Source organism: Nicotiana tabacum, chromosome 19 (genome assembly GCF_000715075.1).
Source record: "Nicotiana tabacum cultivar K326 chromosome 19, ASM71507v2, whole genome shotgun sequence".
Classification (NCBI taxonomy): Eukaryota; Viridiplantae; Streptophyta; class Magnoliopsida; order Solanales; family Solanaceae; genus Nicotiana; species Nicotiana tabacum.
In genome coordinates this window covers 99445722-99465913 of record NC_134098.1, presented here as the reverse complement: position 1 = coordinate 99465913, position 20192 = coordinate 99445722, and the positions used below count along the sequence as shown (strand labels likewise).

General features: G+C 38.2%; 1 protein-coding gene and 1 pseudogene across 1 annotated transcript; one reads left to right on the top strand and one right to left on the bottom strand.

Annotated features, from left to right (window-relative positions):
- Positions 1–5808: 5808 nt before the first annotated feature.
- On the top strand, positions 5809–16104 carry LOC107792298 (putative methyltransferase PMT15; annotated as a pseudogene).
- Positions 16105–17024: 920 nt separating this feature from the next.
- On the bottom strand, positions 17025–18377 carry LOC107792312 (flavonol sulfotransferase-like). Its single transcript, XM_016614523.2, has one exon. It carries the CDS (start codon positions 18211–18213, stop codon positions 17236–17238), a length of 978 nt encoding a protein of 325 aa, XP_016470009.1. The 5' UTR covers positions 18214–18377; the 3' UTR covers positions 17025–17235.
- Positions 18378–20192: the final 1815 nt, after the last annotated feature.

Genomic DNA, 20192 nt, shown 5'->3' with positions numbered 1-20192 from the left:
CTCGAACTCTCAGAATACATTAAACAACATCAAAACTAAGAGTCATACCCCAACCCAAATTGATTCGACTTTGAAACTTCAAGTTCTTCAAGCTTACTCCGAACGTGCCGAAACATACTTAAACTACTCGAAATGATACCAAATTTTGCATGCAACTCTTAAATCACCATATGGAACTATTCCAGGCTTGGAATTCCAAACGGACCTCGATTACTCCAAAACCTACTCCAAACCATATTTGAAGAATTTTAAACCTTCAAATAGCCAACTTTCACTATTAAGCGCCTAAATGCTCTCGGGTCGTCCAAAACCCGATTCAAATATACGCCCAAGTCTAAAATCATCATACGAACCTATTGGAACCGTCAAATCCCAATTCCAAGGTTGCTTACTCAACACATTGACCGAAGTCAAACTTTGCCTTTTAAAGCCAAACTAAGGAACCAAGTGTTCCGATTTCAACCCGAACCCTTTCAATTCCTGAACTAACCATCCCCGCAAGTCATAAAACAACAAAAGCACATACGGGGAGTCTTATTTAGGAGAACGGGGTCCTAGAAGGCAAAACAACCGATTGGGTCGTTACACTTTCTTTCTTGTGAGGGCACATGGATTATGATGGATTGGTGACATTGATAGATTTAGAATTGTGTAAATTGAGCATATGTAGTAGACTAGTGCTTTTGAGTCATTTCTTGAGGCTTGGTCATTGTCACTTGATTGTGTTGAAACTCCATTGCATTCTTGAGATTGTTTTAAATAAGGGAGTTATTTGGTTGATATTCACATGATTGCGCCTAATTATTAGTACCAACCAAATCCATAAGTATGGTGCTTAATTAGAGAATGTGATTTGTGAATGATAGCAATGCTACTTGTGCTTTAAATGGTAGAACCTCATTGAATTGTTGTTTTTGATTTGCTTGAGGACAAGCAAAAGCTTTAAGTTGGGGGTGTTGATGAGTGGTAATTTTACCATTTATTTTAGTCTCTTTTCTTTAGTTTTTGTATCCGTTAATTATAATATGAGGTTGTTTATGGTGTGTATTACTAGAGTTTCAGGTAAATGATGTCATGTAGAGAGTTGAATTCAATTGAAGTGGAATTGAGCAATACAAGAGTTAAAAAAGTGTAAAATTCCTTCAGTGATTCCGCATCTGCGAAAGGCTGTTCGCTTATGCGACCTCGCATATGCGAGTGGAAGGCCGCATCTGCAGAAATATCAATCTCCAGCTGGGAGAGCATCCGCGTTTTGTTATCTGCATCCACGGAGGCGCATCTGCGCACAAAGGATGCACCTGCTTCTGCGGAAGTTCAAATGCCCACTTATGATCGCTTTTGCGTGCAGCATTCCTCTTCTGCGAAGCCGCACCTGCAATATTCCTTCCGCAAGTGCGGTCAACGGGCTTCAGCTATGAACAGTCTTGGCATTTCACATTTTCTCGATTCCAAACCCATAAATACACGACCTAGCTTATTGGAAACACATCTTTGGCTTATTTTCAGTCTCTTGACTAGAGAACACAAGTATTTGAGCTAGGGTTCTTGTATACATACTTGGGACTTGAAGATTTGAAGCTTTTGTTTGAGAATTTCTTATCCATTTTTGTTCATTTCTTCATTTTCTTGTTTTGTATTGTATATCTAAATGTTTAGTATTTTTTCCAACACTTTAATCTTGTTTATGGGACTATTCGTATTAAAAGTGTGAATTAAATACCTTGTTGTGCTTGTGTATTGAACGATTTTTAGTTATTATAAAGTGAGTTATTATTTCTTTAATTATTCTTGTTCTTTAATGTTTCCAAAGGGATTAGCTAACCCTAGGACTCGCCAATTTACTTCGAATTAATTTTGGGAAAGATAATTTGGGGTTGGGAAAGATTAATTAACAAGAACTTGAGGCGTTAACCCTCACTTTATAGATTCTACCTAGGGATAGGATTGAACTACTTGTAGCCATATTCGGGTGTGCTTAATCTCTTAATTCTTTTAGGGATAATTCACTTAGGAAGTCTTTTAGTTTTCGGAAGAAGCTAATATAGATTATTACCCGAGGCTAATTAACATAAACTCGCTCATATTTGTAAAATCGTGAAATACATTGGATCGTTACTTGAGCGTAATTCCCAATGCATTCATGTTGTAGCCATTGATCATTTTACTTTCTTTCTAGATTAGTTTACATTTTCGCAATTAGTTATAAATATTTTCTCAAAACCTTTCTAAGTGTTTAGCTTAGCATAATAAGTGATAATTCTCTTACACGCCTACTCACCTACATATTGTTCTCTGTGGGATTCGACCCCGACTCATAGTTGGATAAATTATATTACATGCGACTATATCCATTTACTTTTTAGTAGTAGATTTGGACGTCATCACCAGGCATCGGAGGTAGCTGGATACGCCCACTGGAGCGGATAGGACCCGAGAATCCTCTGGGACTGTAAGAACGACTGTTCTCTTGTGCCCGGGGTCCACGCTCGATGCAGGAAATGGCTTCACCAGTTTTGGGATCGAACTCGGCCCGCCAGCTCCCAAGGGAACGTCCTTTCTTCGGGATCTCTAGGTGGCCTAACCCGGAGAAGTCCTCCAATGTGGACATGTCCATGCCATCGATAAAGGAGTTGCGAGGGTCATCTGAACCCTACACTCCCTCACTTGATTTTTCTTTGCCCCGCTTGGGCCTCCTCGAGCATGGACTCGGTATAGAGGGCGTCTCTATGATGTCATTGACACCGGTCTCCTCCTAAGAAACGGGAGCGGCTTCCTAGGAAGTCACAACCTCCATCTCCCCCTCAACTTCCCGAGCCTGAAGGGGATCGGCCTCGTGACCCACTTTCTCGGTCGTCGCCTACTCCCCAGTGGGGATCGATCCATGGGCGACGAAGATGTTGTCTTCTTCGGGCTAATCCCTGAGCCGGTAGAGATAGCCAGGGTCTGGTGCCCTGGACTTGGTATTCTTCTTGAGCTTCCGAGCCCGGGTGGCCTCCCTCTTCTTCCTCTTCCCCTCGGGGTCCGGGGAACCCGAGGACTTTTTCTTTTTCTTCTTCTCCTCCTTCGCGGCAGCTCCGGGCTGTCCTGAGACGGAGGGCTCGGCAGGCAACAACGGATCCTCATCATCATCAAGAGAGTGGTCTTAGGTAGACCCGTAAGAAAAGGGGAAAAGTTAACACTATGTAAGTTAAAAGCGTGATGATAACAATTTCGGGAAAGAACCTCACTATGAGAACGGACCTCCCATCTGCCTTTCGAAAGCTTGCGACATGCGCGCTCAGAGTAGGGCATCTGCTTACAAATCCCCTCAATCCACTCCTTGAATCAAGGGATTGCATCTGGAACTCGGGCAATGGCTGCACGACCATAAACACAAACGAAGAGAAAAAGAAATAAAAGGGAAGAAATACCCAAGAAAGGCGATACTTACATTATGCGTTCCACTCCTCGGGGAACGACAGAAACTCGGGGGGAATCAGGTCTTCAGTTTTCACCCGAACGAACCGCCCCTGCCAACCTCGGTCTCGGTCCTCGTAAATACTCAAAAATGGAGCCTTGTTTTCTCGACGGACGAGCTTGATAAGTCCCCCTCGGAAGATTAGGGGACCGTACAAACGGCGTAGGTGGTCGAGGGTGAAGTGACAAGACACAGTGTTGTTTACAAAGTGGCGCAAAAGGATCACAATCCTCTAGAAGAATGGGTGAATTTGTCCAAGACACACCTCATATCTCTTGCAAAAAGCAAGAACTACGGCATCCATAGGGGCGAGCGTGAAGGGGTAAGTGTAAATACTCAGATACCCCTTCACGTGAGTAGTTATATCGTCGTTGGGCCCGGGGACTACCACGTCTTTACCCTCCCACTTACAGTCCAATTGGACTACGGGTAGGATATTTTCGGTGGCAGAGCATATGTATCTCGATGCTCCCTCACTCCCAGTCTTGTTGGCTAGATTCCTTCTCGACCTTGAAGTCATCTCCGATTGAGCAGCCCCCGGGTATAAAGCTTTTCATGGGGTGCTTTGGGGCCACCTCGGGAGCAGCCACTTCGGCATCTGCGATCGGGTGGGAAGATGAAGGGGCAACCTACTGAGGAACTGACTTGGAAGTTTTAGCCATCGAGATCCGGAAAATATGAAGATTCGAAGGAAAAGTATGAAGGTTTAAAGGTGAAAAAAGAGTATGAAGGTTTGAAGTTGAAATCGGGGTTAACGCACACCCTGATTTTTCGGCAGATCAAACGAAGTAAGAGTATGAATTTACAAAATCAAAATCGAAGCTGGGAACTCTTTGTATCGAGGCCCGAACGGAGTGCTCGCTATTGGACCAGATAAAACGATGTACCCCAGACTTGGGACGAGTTCCGGGACTTCGGGAAGCGCAATGAACAGTTGTAGGCAACATATAGAAGGTCGTGATATCCGGAACCAACCGGATATCACGACGCGGATCTCGCTCGATGGTGGTTACAGATCAGTAATTAACGAAAGAGGAAGATCTTTACCCTTTTTATACTTGTACTAGGGGTGAAACTCTCCTACTATAAAAAGGAGAAGTTTTCTTTGATAACACATATTGTAACACGCAAACCAATGCAATACAAATTCATGTTCTGCTTTCTAGCTATTGAAAAGTTCTTATTTTATTGTTGTTCTTCATATACATTTGGCTTCGAACCAAGGGTCCGATCGAGGGCAAACTACTGTTCAACCTAAATCTGAGCTCGGTCATAACATCACAATTGGTTTGGTTATTTATTCTATATTTAATTCGTTTATCTAACATTCTTGATTATTTGTGTTGAATCAATTCACATATACTTAAAACCGCGTATAAATTTAATTGTTATCCGTTTTTAAGGGTAAACACAACATATTCCATACCTACTTCTTCGACTTTCAATCACGAAGGAACCAGCTTTCTCAAAAATAAGTAAATAATAAAACAAAATAAAACAATCTAATAAACTAGACGACATAATCCCTAAGAAAACACAAAAAATGTAGGACGAATACACCAATTTGATGTTCATGTTGAGTTTACTGACTTACTCCCTTAATATGTTTTAAATTGACAATTTCATATGAAAATAGGGAAAAGTATATTGCTCCTTCTAAAGATTTTTTTACAACATTACTATTAGTAATCTAGTATTTTTTTTTCTTCAACTGCAATTTCCATAGATTTTAAGCATATAGATTTACAAGAGATTATGACTCACAATATTTGTATGCGGCTTTTAAATTTATAAATTTACTTATAAAATTGAAGAGCTAATGTCTGAATTAGGATAGAAAATTTTGAAACTGTTTGGTGTGCTTTCAGTTACGATTTACGATAATCAAGGATGTAGTGGAATTATGAAAGTTTCTTCACTCTTATAATTAAAAATTTTAAATTTGAGTCCTAGAAATAAAATAACCTTCGGTAAGAAGAGCTGTTCAACCTAAATCTGAGCCCGATAGTAACATCACAATTGGCTGGGTTATTGTCATATTGAAATTATAGTGAATGGAAAACTAGGAAAAAGTACCTATTTCATGTCATTTTGAATTGCTTAATTCTTCAAAAATTAATTCTTACCTTGCATAAGTCAGACATCATCCATAAATACACGTGCCATTTCTTGTTGCCTTTTCTTCTTCTTAATTTCCCTCCCTCTTCCAATCCCTTTTTTTGTTTTCTCTTTTTAATTGGGGGAGGGGAAGATGAAACAGGGGATGGAACTACAATAGAATCGAACCTCATCAACAAGACGAAAGTTTATGTAATCAACCAACTGTACTACTAAAATTTTGAGGTGTGTTTATGGTAATATGGGTCAATTTGTCACACTACCTCACATCGAAATTCAGAAAGCTAATCTATAGTGAGTGGTTGCAACCATTGTTATTTGTTGTAGCTTTTATGTAATCGGACTTTGGCCACAAGGAGATGTAAACATCAGTGTTTTAAAAGGCGTGGGGTGTAAGGCGATACGTTTATATATGTCTCAACGAGGCGTATGCCCCGAGACACGGGGCGTAAGCCCCATAGGTATTTAATTTTTAATATTTTATAAAATAATATAATGACAGTAAATATTTATAAACAAGTAAAATTGCATAAAAATTGAAGAAAACTATAAATATGTGAAATATATATATGTGTGTGTGTGTGCGCGCGCGCTCCATCCCCACAAAAAACTAGTCAAAACAATCTATTATACGCTACTTACAAGCAATGTTTTAAAAGGCGTGGGCTTGAGGCGGGGAGTTTTACTTGATATGGGTCGAGGCGTAAGCCTGGAAGGGGGGGGGGGACATAAGCCCCATGGATCTTTAAAAATTTTAATTTATAAATTAATAAAATAACATAATAACACCAAACAATATAAAATATTAATTAAAAGTTAAAAAATTTTTAAAAAAATTAAAGGAACTCATAGAAAAAAATATCTAGCACGATTCTTAAGTATAACTAATGCATACAAATCACGTATAACGTCTTTAACTTTCAAATAATTAAAAACTTACAATTTCTTTAAAAAAAATAATGAAACTCCTCATTTTACCTTCCTAAAAGTAAATAATTAATAAAATCTTATTAGTACGATAATTAAAATATTACTCCTTCATGAATAAATACAAATTAGTTTAAGATATCATATTAATAAAAGTGTATAACAAGGAGGCACAAATGAACTAAGATACGACCAATAACAAGTGAAGATATAAATTCGCAATACTATGTCTCATTATTAGAGTTATGCTCAATCTTCATATTTCTATGGATGAATAGAACTTTTATCATTAATTTGTTAAAGAATTTTGAAGGTCAACTATATTAATTAGGAAATTTGACACGTGATTTGCATTAGAACTGTTAGGCGAGTCGCGAACGTTGGGCGTTAGACGTGTTTAGGACGCACGATCGGACGCTTGGGGCGTAAGCCTCACAGAACTAAGCCTCATACATGAGCCTCAGAGCGTTTTGTAAGTGCCCCGCTCAGGGGCGAGCCCCGGACGAGTCCCAAAAATACCTTTTAAAACACTGGTTAACACCACTCAATTATCCTCCACCACATCCTCCCATGCAACCCATCAAATAAAAACACAAATTCCAATTATGGTTCATCGATTTCCCTCGACTTCACCGCCCGCCACACGGCCGCTAACCTTGTTCCACTCTCACCACTGACGCGTGCAAACCACTCCCCTTTATGCAACCCCGAGCTGTGTGAATACACCCCATGCGAGGACTCAAAGAGGTCATTGAAATTCAATAGGAATATGCTTATTTAGAGAGAAAGGCATTGTCCTGAGAATAATGAGCGGTTAAAATGCAGAACTCCGGCACCTTTTGGTTATAAACCGCCGTTCAGGTGGCCGGAAAGTCGTGACTCGGTTTGGTTTGCGAATGTTCCACATAAACATCTTACGGTTGTGAAAGCCCGTCAGAATTGGGTCCGGTTTAAGGATGACCGGTTCACGTTCCCCGGCGGCGGCACCATGTTCCGGTTTGGAGCCGATGCTTATATTGACGATATCGGGAACTTGATGAGCTTAATGATGGCTCCATTAGGACCGCCATTGATACCGGTTGTGGGGTACGCTTCATTACTTCTTTTGAATATCGTTTGGAATTTTCCTTTCTGTGTGTGTTGGAATGTTTTCTTGAAAATGATTTATTCTCTAAGACATATTTTTTCTACTACCATTCCGAGCAAAATTTTTTACTACATCTCAAATGAAATTTTGCTAATTAATCCAACTAAGCAAGTTCCTCTTTTCTTCTTTGTATGATGTCTAACTGTTGTATTCTTTTCCTATTTCTTTTCATCCACCATATGAGTCTAACTTTACCATATACAAGTTCAGGTTGCAAGTTGGGGTGCTTACTTGCTCTCCCGAAACATCCTACCAATTTCATTTGCTCCCAAAGACGAACATGAAGCTCAAGTTCAATTTGCCCTTGAGCGAGGAGTTCCGGCATTGATTGGCATATTAGCTACTAATAGGCTACCTTACCCTTGTTGGAAGGATTGAGTGAGCTGTGAGAGACACAGTCGAGAGACGATAAGGAGCAGTTGTAGAGAGAGAAATAAAATTGGAAGAAATGAATCTTACAATTTTGTCATTCACTATATACATAGTTATATATATCCACCTCATGACTAACCATAACACCTAACCATAATTAACCTTTAACTACTAACTCTAGTTAACTATACCTTACTCACTACTTACAAAATACTACTCTACAATTCACAGTACAAGGTACAAGTAAAATGTGTCCCTAATACTTTCTACACTCCCCCTCAAGTTGGGTGATGAAAGACATTGATCATCCCCAACTTGCATAACATTTCACAGTGTAATTGTTTTCCCAAAGCCTTGGTTAGAATATCTGCAACTTGCTTTTTGCCTGGCACATGCTCCGTTTTGATCAGTCCTTGGTGTAGCCTTTCTCTAATGAAATGGCAATCAATCTCTATGTGCTTTGTTCGCTCATGATACTTTGGGTTTGAGGCTATCTGTAGAGCCGCTTTACTATCACAATATAATTCCATTGGTAGTTCAACTTGTGCTCCTAGTTCTTGTTTTAGACCATGCACCCAGACTAATTCTGCGACAGTAGTAGCCATACTCCTGTATTCCGCTTTTGTTGAGCTTCTTGAGACAATGTTATGTTTTTTTTATTTCCAGGAAATCAAAGAGTTCCCCAACCTGGTGCAGTATCCAGTAACTGACTTCCTGAAAAGTATACAAGATGCCCAGTTTGCATCGTAAAAAGCTGTCACTTTGCCAGATGATGTGCTACTCATTAACGGGCCCATTCCAGATTTATCCTTGATGTATCTTACCACTCTCAGTGCTGCTTCATAATGAGATTCCTTTGGGGCATGCATAAATTGACTTAAGTGTTGAATAGCGAATAAGATGTCTGGTCTTGTAGTGGCCAGATAAAGCAATCTTCCTATCAGCCTCTGATATACTCCTCTGTCTTCCAGTTCCTTATCCCTAGTGATATCAAATTGTTGGTCATACTCTTGACTTATTAGCTTTTGATTTTGTTCCAAAGGTGTTGTGACTGGTTTAGATCCCCCTAGACCACATTCTGAAATTAATTCCAATACGTATTTCCTTTGGTTCATGAGTATACCTTCATCAGATCTGGCAAACTCAATTCCAAGGAAAAATCTCAATTCTCCTAAATCCTTCATTTTGAAGTTCTGATTCAAAATGTCCTTGGCCTATTTAATCAGTGTGACTTTGCTACCTATGATAAGCAAGTCATCAACATATACCAAAATTACAACAATGTCTCCATTGTGCCTTTTAGTGAAAAGAGAGTAGTCCAGCTTGCTTTGGACATAGCCAGAATTGGTTAAGGTTGTGGTTAGCTTCAGATTCCACTGCATGCTTGCTTGTTTGAGCCCATATAGGGATTTGAGTAGCCTACACACCTTAGTCTCCCCTCGGCTACCAAATCCTTGAGGCAATGTCATGTAAACCTGCTCAACTAAATCACCTTGAAGGAATGCATTATAGACATTCATTTGAAAAAGAGGCCAAGCCTGTTGAGCAGCCAGGGCGATGACACATCTCACTGTGACCATTTTCACTACTGGAGAAAAGGTATCATGGTAATCCAGGCCTTCCAGTTGAGTAAAGCCCTTGGCTACAAGCCTAGCTTTATATCTCTCCACATTACCATCAGCCCTATACTTCACTTTATAAACCCATTTACATCCAATGGGCTTCTTACCTGCAGGCAAGTCTACAACCTCCCAAGTTTGATTGTCAGAGGGAGCCTGAATCTCAAGTCTTATAGCTTGAATCCAATGTTCATCTTGAATGGCTTGATTAAAAGAAGCAGGTTCAATGACAGAAGAAAAGGCTGACAGATAGGCTTTATAAAGAGGAGAGATGGATGAATAGGATAGGGAATCAGAGATAGGATATGGTGTAGTGGAGCAATGCACACAATCAGTATGCCATATAGGAGGTTTGGATTCCCTAGATCACCTCCTAAGAGGAGCATCAGATACAGGAGAAAAAGAAGGGGAAGAAGGAAAAGAAGCTACATGAGAAGAAGGGAAACCCCTAGCAGAGCACTCTGATGAAGGAGAGTTAGAACTGGTTGAACTAGTAGAAGGAGAAACAGGGTGAGCAAGGAAAGTATCATTTGAGGAAGGAGTTAAATTTGGAGAAAGTGGAGTTCCCTAGGATGGAATCTGAGGTTCCAGGAAGGTGGATTTAGGGAATTTGAAAGGGAAAATGGATTCATTAAAAGAGACATCCCTATTGATAAAAAAAAGTGTTTGTGGAAATACTATACAACTTATAGCCTTTCTTGGTGTCTGAGTAGCCCATAAAAACAGCATGAATCACCTTAGAGAAGAACTTATCTGAGAAATTTGGTTTAGTGGCATAGCACAGACGGCCAAAAACCTTAAGGTGATCAAAGGAAGGTGGAACACCATGAAAGAGTTCATAAGGGGACTTGCCAGAAAGAACTGAGGAGGGCAGTCTGTTAATTAAGAAGGCTGCAGTCAAAATGCAGTCACCCCAGAATTTTAAAGGTGCATGAGCTTGAAATCAAAGAGCTCTCGCCATCTCAAGTAAATGCCTATGCTTACATTCAGCCACTCCATTTTGTTGTGGAGTATAGACACAAGAACTTTGATGAATTATACCAAGAGATGTGAATAGACTAGAACATTGAGAATTGAAAAACTCTAGACCATTATATGATCGGATGACTTTAATAGAAGCTGAAAATTGAGTTTTAACTAAAGTAAGAAAAGCCCCGATCAAAACAACCACATCACTTTTCATTCTCATCAGATAAATCCAGGTCATTCTAGAGTAATCATCCACAATGGTGAGAAAGAATCTATGACCATTGTAAGTACTTTTTCTATATGTACCCCAAACATCCATATGTACAAGTTCAAAAAGGGATACAGTTTTCTTTTAGTACTAATGAGGAAAGAGGATCTAGTCTGCCTTGCTAAAGGACAGATAATACAAGACAAAGATCCTTTATTAGACAAAAAAATAACCTTTCAAAGAAGAAATTTTTTGTAGTACTGCTATTGGTGCATGACCAAGTCGTTGATGCCAAATAGAACAAGAATCTGGAGAATTGGATGAGGGACATAGTTGATAGTTAGATGTAGTTGAAACTTGAAACTGAAGGCTGGGAGACTGAAAGGGAAGATGTTTTGACAGGTGATGGCTTCTTGATAAGTTGAAGTAGGTAGAGACCATCCTTCTCCTTACCAATCCTCTTCATCTTGTCATTGCAAAGGTCCTGAAATACACAAAAGTCAGGATAAAAAACTGCACAACACTGCAATTCTTTTGTTACTTGGAAATGGATAGAAGATTGTATTTGAAATTAGGAACATAAAGCACATTGTATAACTGATTATCAAACAATGAAACAGTTTTAATATGAGTGACTGAGGTGGTATGACCATTAGGTAAATGGATTCTACTAGAGTTGGGAGGCACGAGTGATGGGTTAAGTAAATTATGCAAGCTTGAGACCATGTGATTCGTGGCTCCAGTGTCAATCACCCATGGATCAGTGGTAGTTGCACTAACAGAAAAAATATCATGGAGACAACTAGGTATACCTGCCATGTTGGCTGCAGCTTCTTGAGAAGGTGGTTCCTTAGTGATCAAGTTCAAGATCTGCTGGTACTGTTCAATAGTGAAGACTAGGAAAGAAACTGTTGGAGCAGCTCCAGTAGTGCATGGCACAAGCATGGTAGATGCTGTACTCTCTGTCAGATTGGCATTGTTTGCCATAGGACCCCTGGTAGTCCCAAAGTTGTTCCCAAAAAGTTGATTAGGCCCGTGATTCTGCACTTTGTCAAAGGACTTCCTTCTGTTGAACTTGGCATTTTATGGATATCCGACCAATTTATAGCAATTCTCCCTCTTGTGTCCTTTCATATTGCAATAGTCACAATAAAGACTAGTATTCTTCTTGAATCTATTTCCTTGTGTGGATGCCAATATTGTTGAGTCATTTAAATCCAGTTGTTGTAATGGTTGAGCACACTGTGAAATCATATTGGACTGCAGCCGCTGACTCTCGTCTTGCATTATCATGTTGTAAGCCTGGTTTAGTGATGGACTGGGCACTGTTAACAGAATTTGATTTCGTGATTGGGAGTAGGTCTCATTTAGACCCATCAAAAATTGCATAAGCTTTTGTTGTTCCATATGTTCTGCATATGCCCTGTCACCACCAGGCAGAGGAACTAAAGAGAGGTATTCGTCCCAGACATTACGCAGCCTAGAAAAGTACTCAGATACAGAATAGTATAGATTTCACGATGCAATAGATACAATTGATACACTCATGTGAGATTCCTTTTATCAAAGTGCTCTTTCAAGTCCATCCATACCTTATGCGCATTAGAAGAGTACATAAGGCCATTTGCTAGCTCTTTTGACACGGAATTGGTAATCCATGATAAAACAAAAGCATTACATCTATCCCATTCATGTATCAAATCATCCTTATACATTTTCCAACGATAATTTTCATCTATAAATCCTAACTTGTCTTTTGCTAGCAATGCAACTCTCATTGAATTACTCCAGGCAGTATAGTTTTCAATTTCAGTTAACTGCTGAGGAATTAAGATGCTACCTGGTGTATCCTATGGATGCAAATACAATGGATTTCTAGGATGAATGTCGGTGAATTTCTCAATCGAGCCGACAATAACACGCTCTTCAGTTGTTGAAGTGTTTGGCATGATGAATCAACAAGAAAAATTGCAGATTTGACCACGACAAAAAATTAGGGTTTCTGTGACCTCAATTACTCCGGAAAAATTTCAGAAGTTGCACAATTTTCAATGAAATTCAACTCACTACGCACTGCAATTGCTCAAACTCGTGGTGTTTCAGCTCAAAAGACGACCGATCGATTGCTCTGATACCATGTTAGAAGGATTGAGTGAACTGTGAGAGACACTCAGTCTAGAGAGACGATAAGGAGCAGTTGTAGAGAGAGAAATAAAATTGGAAGAAATGAATCTTACTATTTTGTCATTCACTATACACATAGTTATATACATCCACCTGATGACTAACCATAACACCTAACCATAATTAACCTTTAACTACTAACTCTAGTTAACTAAACCTTACTCACTACGTACAAAATACTACTCTACAATTCATAGTACAAGGTACAGGTAAAATTTGCCACTAATACTTTCTACACTGGTAGTAATGAATTTTAACAATATATATATATATATATATATATATATATATATATATATATATATATATATATATATATATATATATATATATATATATATATATATATATATATATATATATATATATATATATATATATATATATATATATATACTTCATCATGTTCAAAAAATAAAGATCTATCTTTTTAATTATAGTATTTTACTTTTTATCCATTTTATATGGAGCAGATAGGCTATATTTAATTGAAGTTGATCGAATTTTGGACAAGGTGAGTTGCTCTGATGGTAAGCACCCTCCACTTCCAACCAAGAGGTTGTGAGTTCGAGTCACCCCAAGAGCAAGGTGGGGAGTTCTTGGAGGGAAGGATGTCGAGGGTCATTTGGAAACAGCCTCTCTACTCCAGGGTTGTTGTTGTTGTTGTTGATCGAATTTTATGTCCTGGTGGATACTGGATTCTTTGCGGACCACCTATTAACTGGGAAACTCGCTGGAAGGAGTGGAAAAGAACAGCCGAAGATTTGAAAGCAGAGCAAGATCAAATTGAGAGTGTTGCAAGAAGCCTATGCTGGAAGAAAGTAACTCAGAAAGGCGAACTAGCAATCTGGCAGAAGCCTACTAATCATATGCATTGCAAAATTAATCAAAAAATCTTCAGGAAGCCCCCCTTTTGCCAGGAACAAGATCCCGATAAAGCATGGTAATATTCTGCTTCTTGAATTATTTTAATTCAACCAAGGTTAGATCTCGTTTCCACCCCGCCTGCATCGCATGACATGTACGCTTTTACATGTGATTTTCTTGCATACAATGTCTAAGAGACCTTTAGGTGCATAGGCCTTGTGTAAGCAGGAGCTAAATGAACTGCAAAGAAGTACTTGTGCTGTCATTATCAAACATTTGCTCAAAGAATGTGATCCGTTTATCTCTTATTATCTATGTGCCTGCTCGGACTCTCAAATTAAAAACTGAAAAGCGGACCGGGCCTCCCTAGGCAGATTCATCTTTTTTCTTCCACTGTCCTTAAAATACTTTGAGTTGATACCAAGACCATTTTATAGCAGAAGGCATGATCTGTGTCACAATGATCTTCGTTCGAATTAGTTTATGCTATTCCACACCTTTTGTCACTTTAATTTTTCTTTGAAACTGTTTTACAATATTCAACACTTTTGGCAGTATTACCAAAACTATTTCACCAACTTAGTCTAGAAAGTTATGGTATGTGACGAAAGAGCATCCAACTTCAATGAAGTCAAAACTATGCTTCCTAGATGAAGTATAATTAGTGTTCCCTGATGTATTTATCATAGTGTATATGGTCGAAACAGATTTCGGCCTTCCTACGTTCGATCGAGTTCGAGCGTTAAAAAGTCGGAATGAGATTTTGGGAGTGAGCTCCGAAGTCGGTACTAACGAGCCTCGAGCCCGAAGGTCGCTCGAGGAGTCGGCTCGATAATCCTATCGAGCCCGTGACCGAATCGATCCGCAAGGCACTGCTTCGAGGTTGGAAATGCGCGATGCCCATCTCGAAGGTCGGCTCACAGACAAGAGCAGTTGCGACCGCACCAAGGGAGAGAATCTTGGCGGGAATCAAGGAAGAGACAAGTCATCATGGGCCTTCCACTATATGTTTTATTTTATTATTTTTTGTAATGACCCTCTTCTATAAAAGGGAAATCCTTGTAAGCTAAAGGACAGAGACAAAAAATTACTTCTCAGATTGAAAGATATCCCTTTGTGTTTTCTTTATTTTATCTTATTCATTCTTATTGCCCACTATTTGCATTTTCACAGTCAAGAATATACGTATCTCTATTTCTCTACACGATTTATATCGAACTGTATCGCATATCCTTAGAACCATACACAAAATCTAACGTTATCCGATTTTTTCGGTAAACACATAGACTCTTCAATCTTCCAGGTACACCAAGATTGATGCTTGTTTAAGTCCCCTCCCTGAAGTGTCTAACATTAGAGATTTTGCTGGAGGGCCGCTGGATAATTGGCCAGAAAGATTGATTGTCGTCCCTCCTAGGATTGCTAGTGCAAGCATAGAGGGAGTAACTGCAGAGGGCTTCTCTAAAGATACAGAATTGTGGAGGAAGAGAGTCGGCCACTACAAGGCCCTGGACTTCCAATTAGCAGAGCGTGGAAGGTACCGTAACATACTTGACATGAATGCTTGGTTGGGAAGATTTTCGGCTGCACTTGTTGATGATCCAGTTTGGGTCATGAACGCCGTCCCTGTTGAGGCTGAAGTCAATACGCTTGGAGTTATCTATGAACGTGGTTTGATTGGGACATACCAAAGCTTTTTGCCATTTCCTGCTTGTAACTGATGATGCTCTTTTCATCCTGGTGCGAAGCCATGTCTACGAATCCTAGAACTTATGACTTCATACATGCTGGTTCTATTTTCAGCCTCTACCAGGACAGGTAACCGTTGCGTGGTTCATATTCCCCGAGCAACCATTGAATGTTGCATGTTCTCTTGATCGTTGATTTACGTTTATGTTTGCAGATGTGAAATGGAAGATATATTATTGGAAATGGACAGAATATTAAGGCCACAAGGCAGTGTAATTTTCCGAGACGACGTGGATGTTTTGGTAAATGTGAAGAGCGTAGTAGATGGGCTACAATGGAATAGCAGGATGGTTGATCATGAAGCAGTATTGGACAACACCAGCCCCTGACCAAGATAAACAACCTTCCTAGGCATCAATGAATAGTGTTACAATCTTGCCAATTCCTTACTTCCTTTGTTGATAAATTTTGTTTGTTCAATGGGCTCTTGTGATTTTTCATTGACCTCTCTATCTTTTTGGCTTCAAAATAAAGAAGAGGATAATGAGGTTTTCTCCTGAGATTAGTCTTTTACTATCTGGCGTTCCAGCCGACTCGTAAGATTTTACTTTTTGTACCCCTACTCTATTATTGAAATGCAAAATTTGGTATAGGGACAAGTTTTTATTGGATTTTTAATAAATTGACAAAATATGGGTTTCTTTCTACTATGAACATCTAATCCAACATGTCAAAGAAAACAATTGAATGATTAATAATCACATGTTGCGTATATGTTAAGAGTAGTAGTAATATTTATGGGGTATGTATTTTTCTTTTATTATTAGGACAAGTAACTCTAGTATTCACTATGGTTGTTTATTTATTTCTTAAAAAGATTTTATCCACACAAAAATGTTTTTCTTTATAGTTTCTATGTGATACATGTAATTATTTTCACAGTCAAGTTGACCAAATTTTTAATTTAATAATATCACATAATTCCATGTATAAAGTTCAAGTCAAATGAAAGTTTGATAACAAATGAGGACGCCCGGATTAACCATTTTATTACTACCAAACAACAATAAAAACACGCACGCATCAAGAAGAAGACAGACAGACAGATCTAAATGAAAAACAAAAGGGTACTTAGAGCCCGTTTGGATTAGCTAATTATAAATAGCTGATAAGCTTGAAGTATTAAAACTGATTTTTAAAATAAGCGTTTACGTGTTGGGATAGACGTGCTGAAACTGATAATAAGCAGTTGATATGTTTGGTAAAAAAGTGTTGATAAGTTGTTCTCTTGTTAAAAAGACTAAAATACCCTTAAAGTTTTTACAAAAAAATATGAATTAAAAAGTTGCTTTGTAGAGAAAATGATAAACAACGAATACAAAATGAAGAGAAAATTAAAAAAATTATTTTTGAAAAAATATTTGTAAATTAAAAAATATTATTAAGGATAAAGTAGTAAAAGTTTTGATCAAACTAAAAGTGTTTATAAGCTGAAAAGTCATAAGTTGGGGGTGACCAACTTATGACTTATGACTTATTTTAACTTATAAGCACTTGGCTTATAAGCACTTTGAATGTTTACCAAACACATAGAAAAGCCAAAACGTGTTTATAAGCCAGTTGACAAGCTTATAAATTTAGTCAAACGGTCTCTTATTTTAAAAAATACATTTCACCCTTATTCCTTGGCACTATTTTCACACCGCGCTGAAATGGGGAAAGTCAAGCCCAAACACTGAAATTTCTCTTGGGTTATTTGATCAATGGATTTCGCCATATCCTCCGTCAAAAGATTCTTCCAATCCCCAATTTCTCCTTTTCGAAAAAATGCACTGTTACTGATCAGTCCCGCACTTCTAGTCTTATTCTCCTCTAAGTTGCTTAAACTTGTCAAACTTTGGAAACTACAGCGAGTCACTATTTTTTCAGGCAGACCTTGCATTTCTTCCTCCTGAGAGAAAGGTTTCCCCATAAACTCTGCTAACTTCTTCACATAACCCAAAGTATCGCTCTTCAAATCTTCGTACGTCAAGAAGAACACTCTATCGGGTCTGTCTAAACTTGCTTTCCAGTATTCTGTAACGTGATCCCAGTAAGGTCCAGACACGGATTTTCCTTCACAAAAATTTTCGAATGCTTGTTCGAGTGGATTACTGGGGATATCCTTAAGTTCTTCAACGTTTTTCTTAACTGTTTTAGTAAAATGCCATAGAGAAACAAATGTATCTTTGGGTTCCCTACATATGTATATGATCTTGCAATCTGATTCTAGTATGGATTGTGGTAAGAGAGTGTAAGGAAGATGTGTGGCAAACAATGGCAACTCATGAGTGTCTAGAAAAGTAGGGTTTAAGACATAATCAGTTTCCATAGTTGGTACAATTTCTTGGGGTAACTTGGTGGAGTCATCAAAAAGTTGATCTGATCTTGTCATAATAGAAAAGGCCAAGGCTTTAAGCCAATTGGTACCTGTTTTTGGAAAACTGCAAAGGAAAATATCACAAGATTCAGCCTTGAAGACCTCTGATAAAAATGCAATTCCTTCTAGGAGGATAAAAGGGAACCAAAAGCCTTGGTATTGGCAGAATTCATAAGGAGGATAGGGAGTTTCATGTTTAGGGAGGGTTGATATTATCTCTTTGTATTTCATGCTCATGACTTCCTTGGAATTTTCAGCAATATTGGCACATAAGCGACTAGCTTTGGAAGGGGAAGATGACTGTCATTTTCTGGGAGGGGGCGAAATGGAAGTATCTAAAATTGGAACCTGATAGTTTAGGAGACAGCTTCTCCATTGATATAGAGGAAGAATTTGTGTAAATACAAATTAGTTCTATTTTCATTTGCGATTTACTTTCAACTCCCGTCCACGACTTTAATAACAACATATAATGTCCTCTTATTTCAACCTTCCATATCTTGTTCAATAGTGGTCAGGAAACAGATTGGCAAGGGCCCATGTGAACCTCCCATAATTGAGCATATAGAAACTATCTATATCACGTAAAAAGATAAGAAAATATTACGTTTGGCTTTAATTAAAATCAATTACTCCCTCCTGTCCACAATAAGTGATCAATTTTTCTTGGGCACACCCATTAAGAAAATACAAAATTCTAGATAAAAATAGTTGGTGTGACTAAACTACCCTTAATTAAATGTTGGAATATAGTTAATGTGAGGAGTAAAAGACTTTTTAGCGATACGTACATAAGGGTAATTTTGAAAAAACAAATTGAATTTTTTCTTGATTATATAAATGAACACTTATTTTGGACAAAAATAAAAAAGTAAATTGGTCACTTATTATGGACCGGAGGGAGTATACATGCTTAATTAATGAATATAAAATAGAAGTAAAAATTCAATAGAGCATAACTTTTTTTGTTGCCGACTTTAAATTATGTGGTGTTCCAGGTCGAAATATCAGTTCGCAGCAGCAAGAACTAATCCACCAACCTTAATTGCTCCGGGCGTTCATTTTACTTGGACACTTACAAAAGCTGGTTTTTTGTGCAGTAATACTCGAGAACCAATTTAAATGGAATACAAACGAAAATAGTTGTAAGATACGGGGGCGACTTTACCTTAGCCCAAATGGTGTTACGTGACATTGTTTGTCATGCCGGCTTCATGGTAAAGCAAGAAAGGAACTTGCTTTAGGCCCCCAAATTTTGGGGTCCTATTAGTAAAAATTTGAGATCATTAGATGACGAGAATTTTAAAAAATAATGTCTTAACCTTGAATATTTCTTAAGATACGGAAAAGGGCCTAAAATGTGTCTTTACTATATGAAATAGGACAGGCTAGCCCTTCGTTAAAAGTTGGTCTCTATTCTTTCCTTGCCGTCAATAAAAGGGCTCGTATATGCCCTCCATCACTAACGGGAGACTCATAAAGCCACGTGGAATATATGTGAGGGCAAGTTAGACTTAGTTCGAATTATACATGGGCATATATGAGTCAGTTATAATAGTCATTTCTCAAACACTTTACTACTCAATATCAGTTTACTTAGACACCTACTTGACAACACCAAACTAATTATCACAGCAAATAAACTAAGTCATAGACACAAACATTCAAATGAACGATAATGACTTCATTAAATCCTTGTACAAAAACATAATGTTTCATTACATAATAAAAGACAACAATTAAGCCATAATAACACTAACATTACATATCATTTCCCACGAATCCAAAGAACATAACAAAACATCTCATTATCACACATATGAAAATTCACATCTTCTTCCGAAATTTAGCATCAAGCACAACTGAGTACTCTAAATTGGTCACTTTCTTCATTAGAACATTTCTTTCCAATTCCAAGGCTTCTATTCTTCCATGATCGACGAGTATCATAACATTCTCAAGATCAAACTTTCCTTTGGAGAGCATTTGTTTTACGGATTAGAGCTTCTTTTTTCTGCTTTAAACTGCATATGAGATTTGAAATTCTAGGAGGAAGCTCTTCATCTTGCCATTCCCAATAGGAATATTTTTCATCCTAAAACCCAAAAATAAATAAAACAAATTTACAAGCAAATCAGAATAATTAAAAGAACCCATCAAAAAATTTACTTACCTCATGCTTCGGGCACTTGAAAAACCTTCTCCCAGCATTTAAA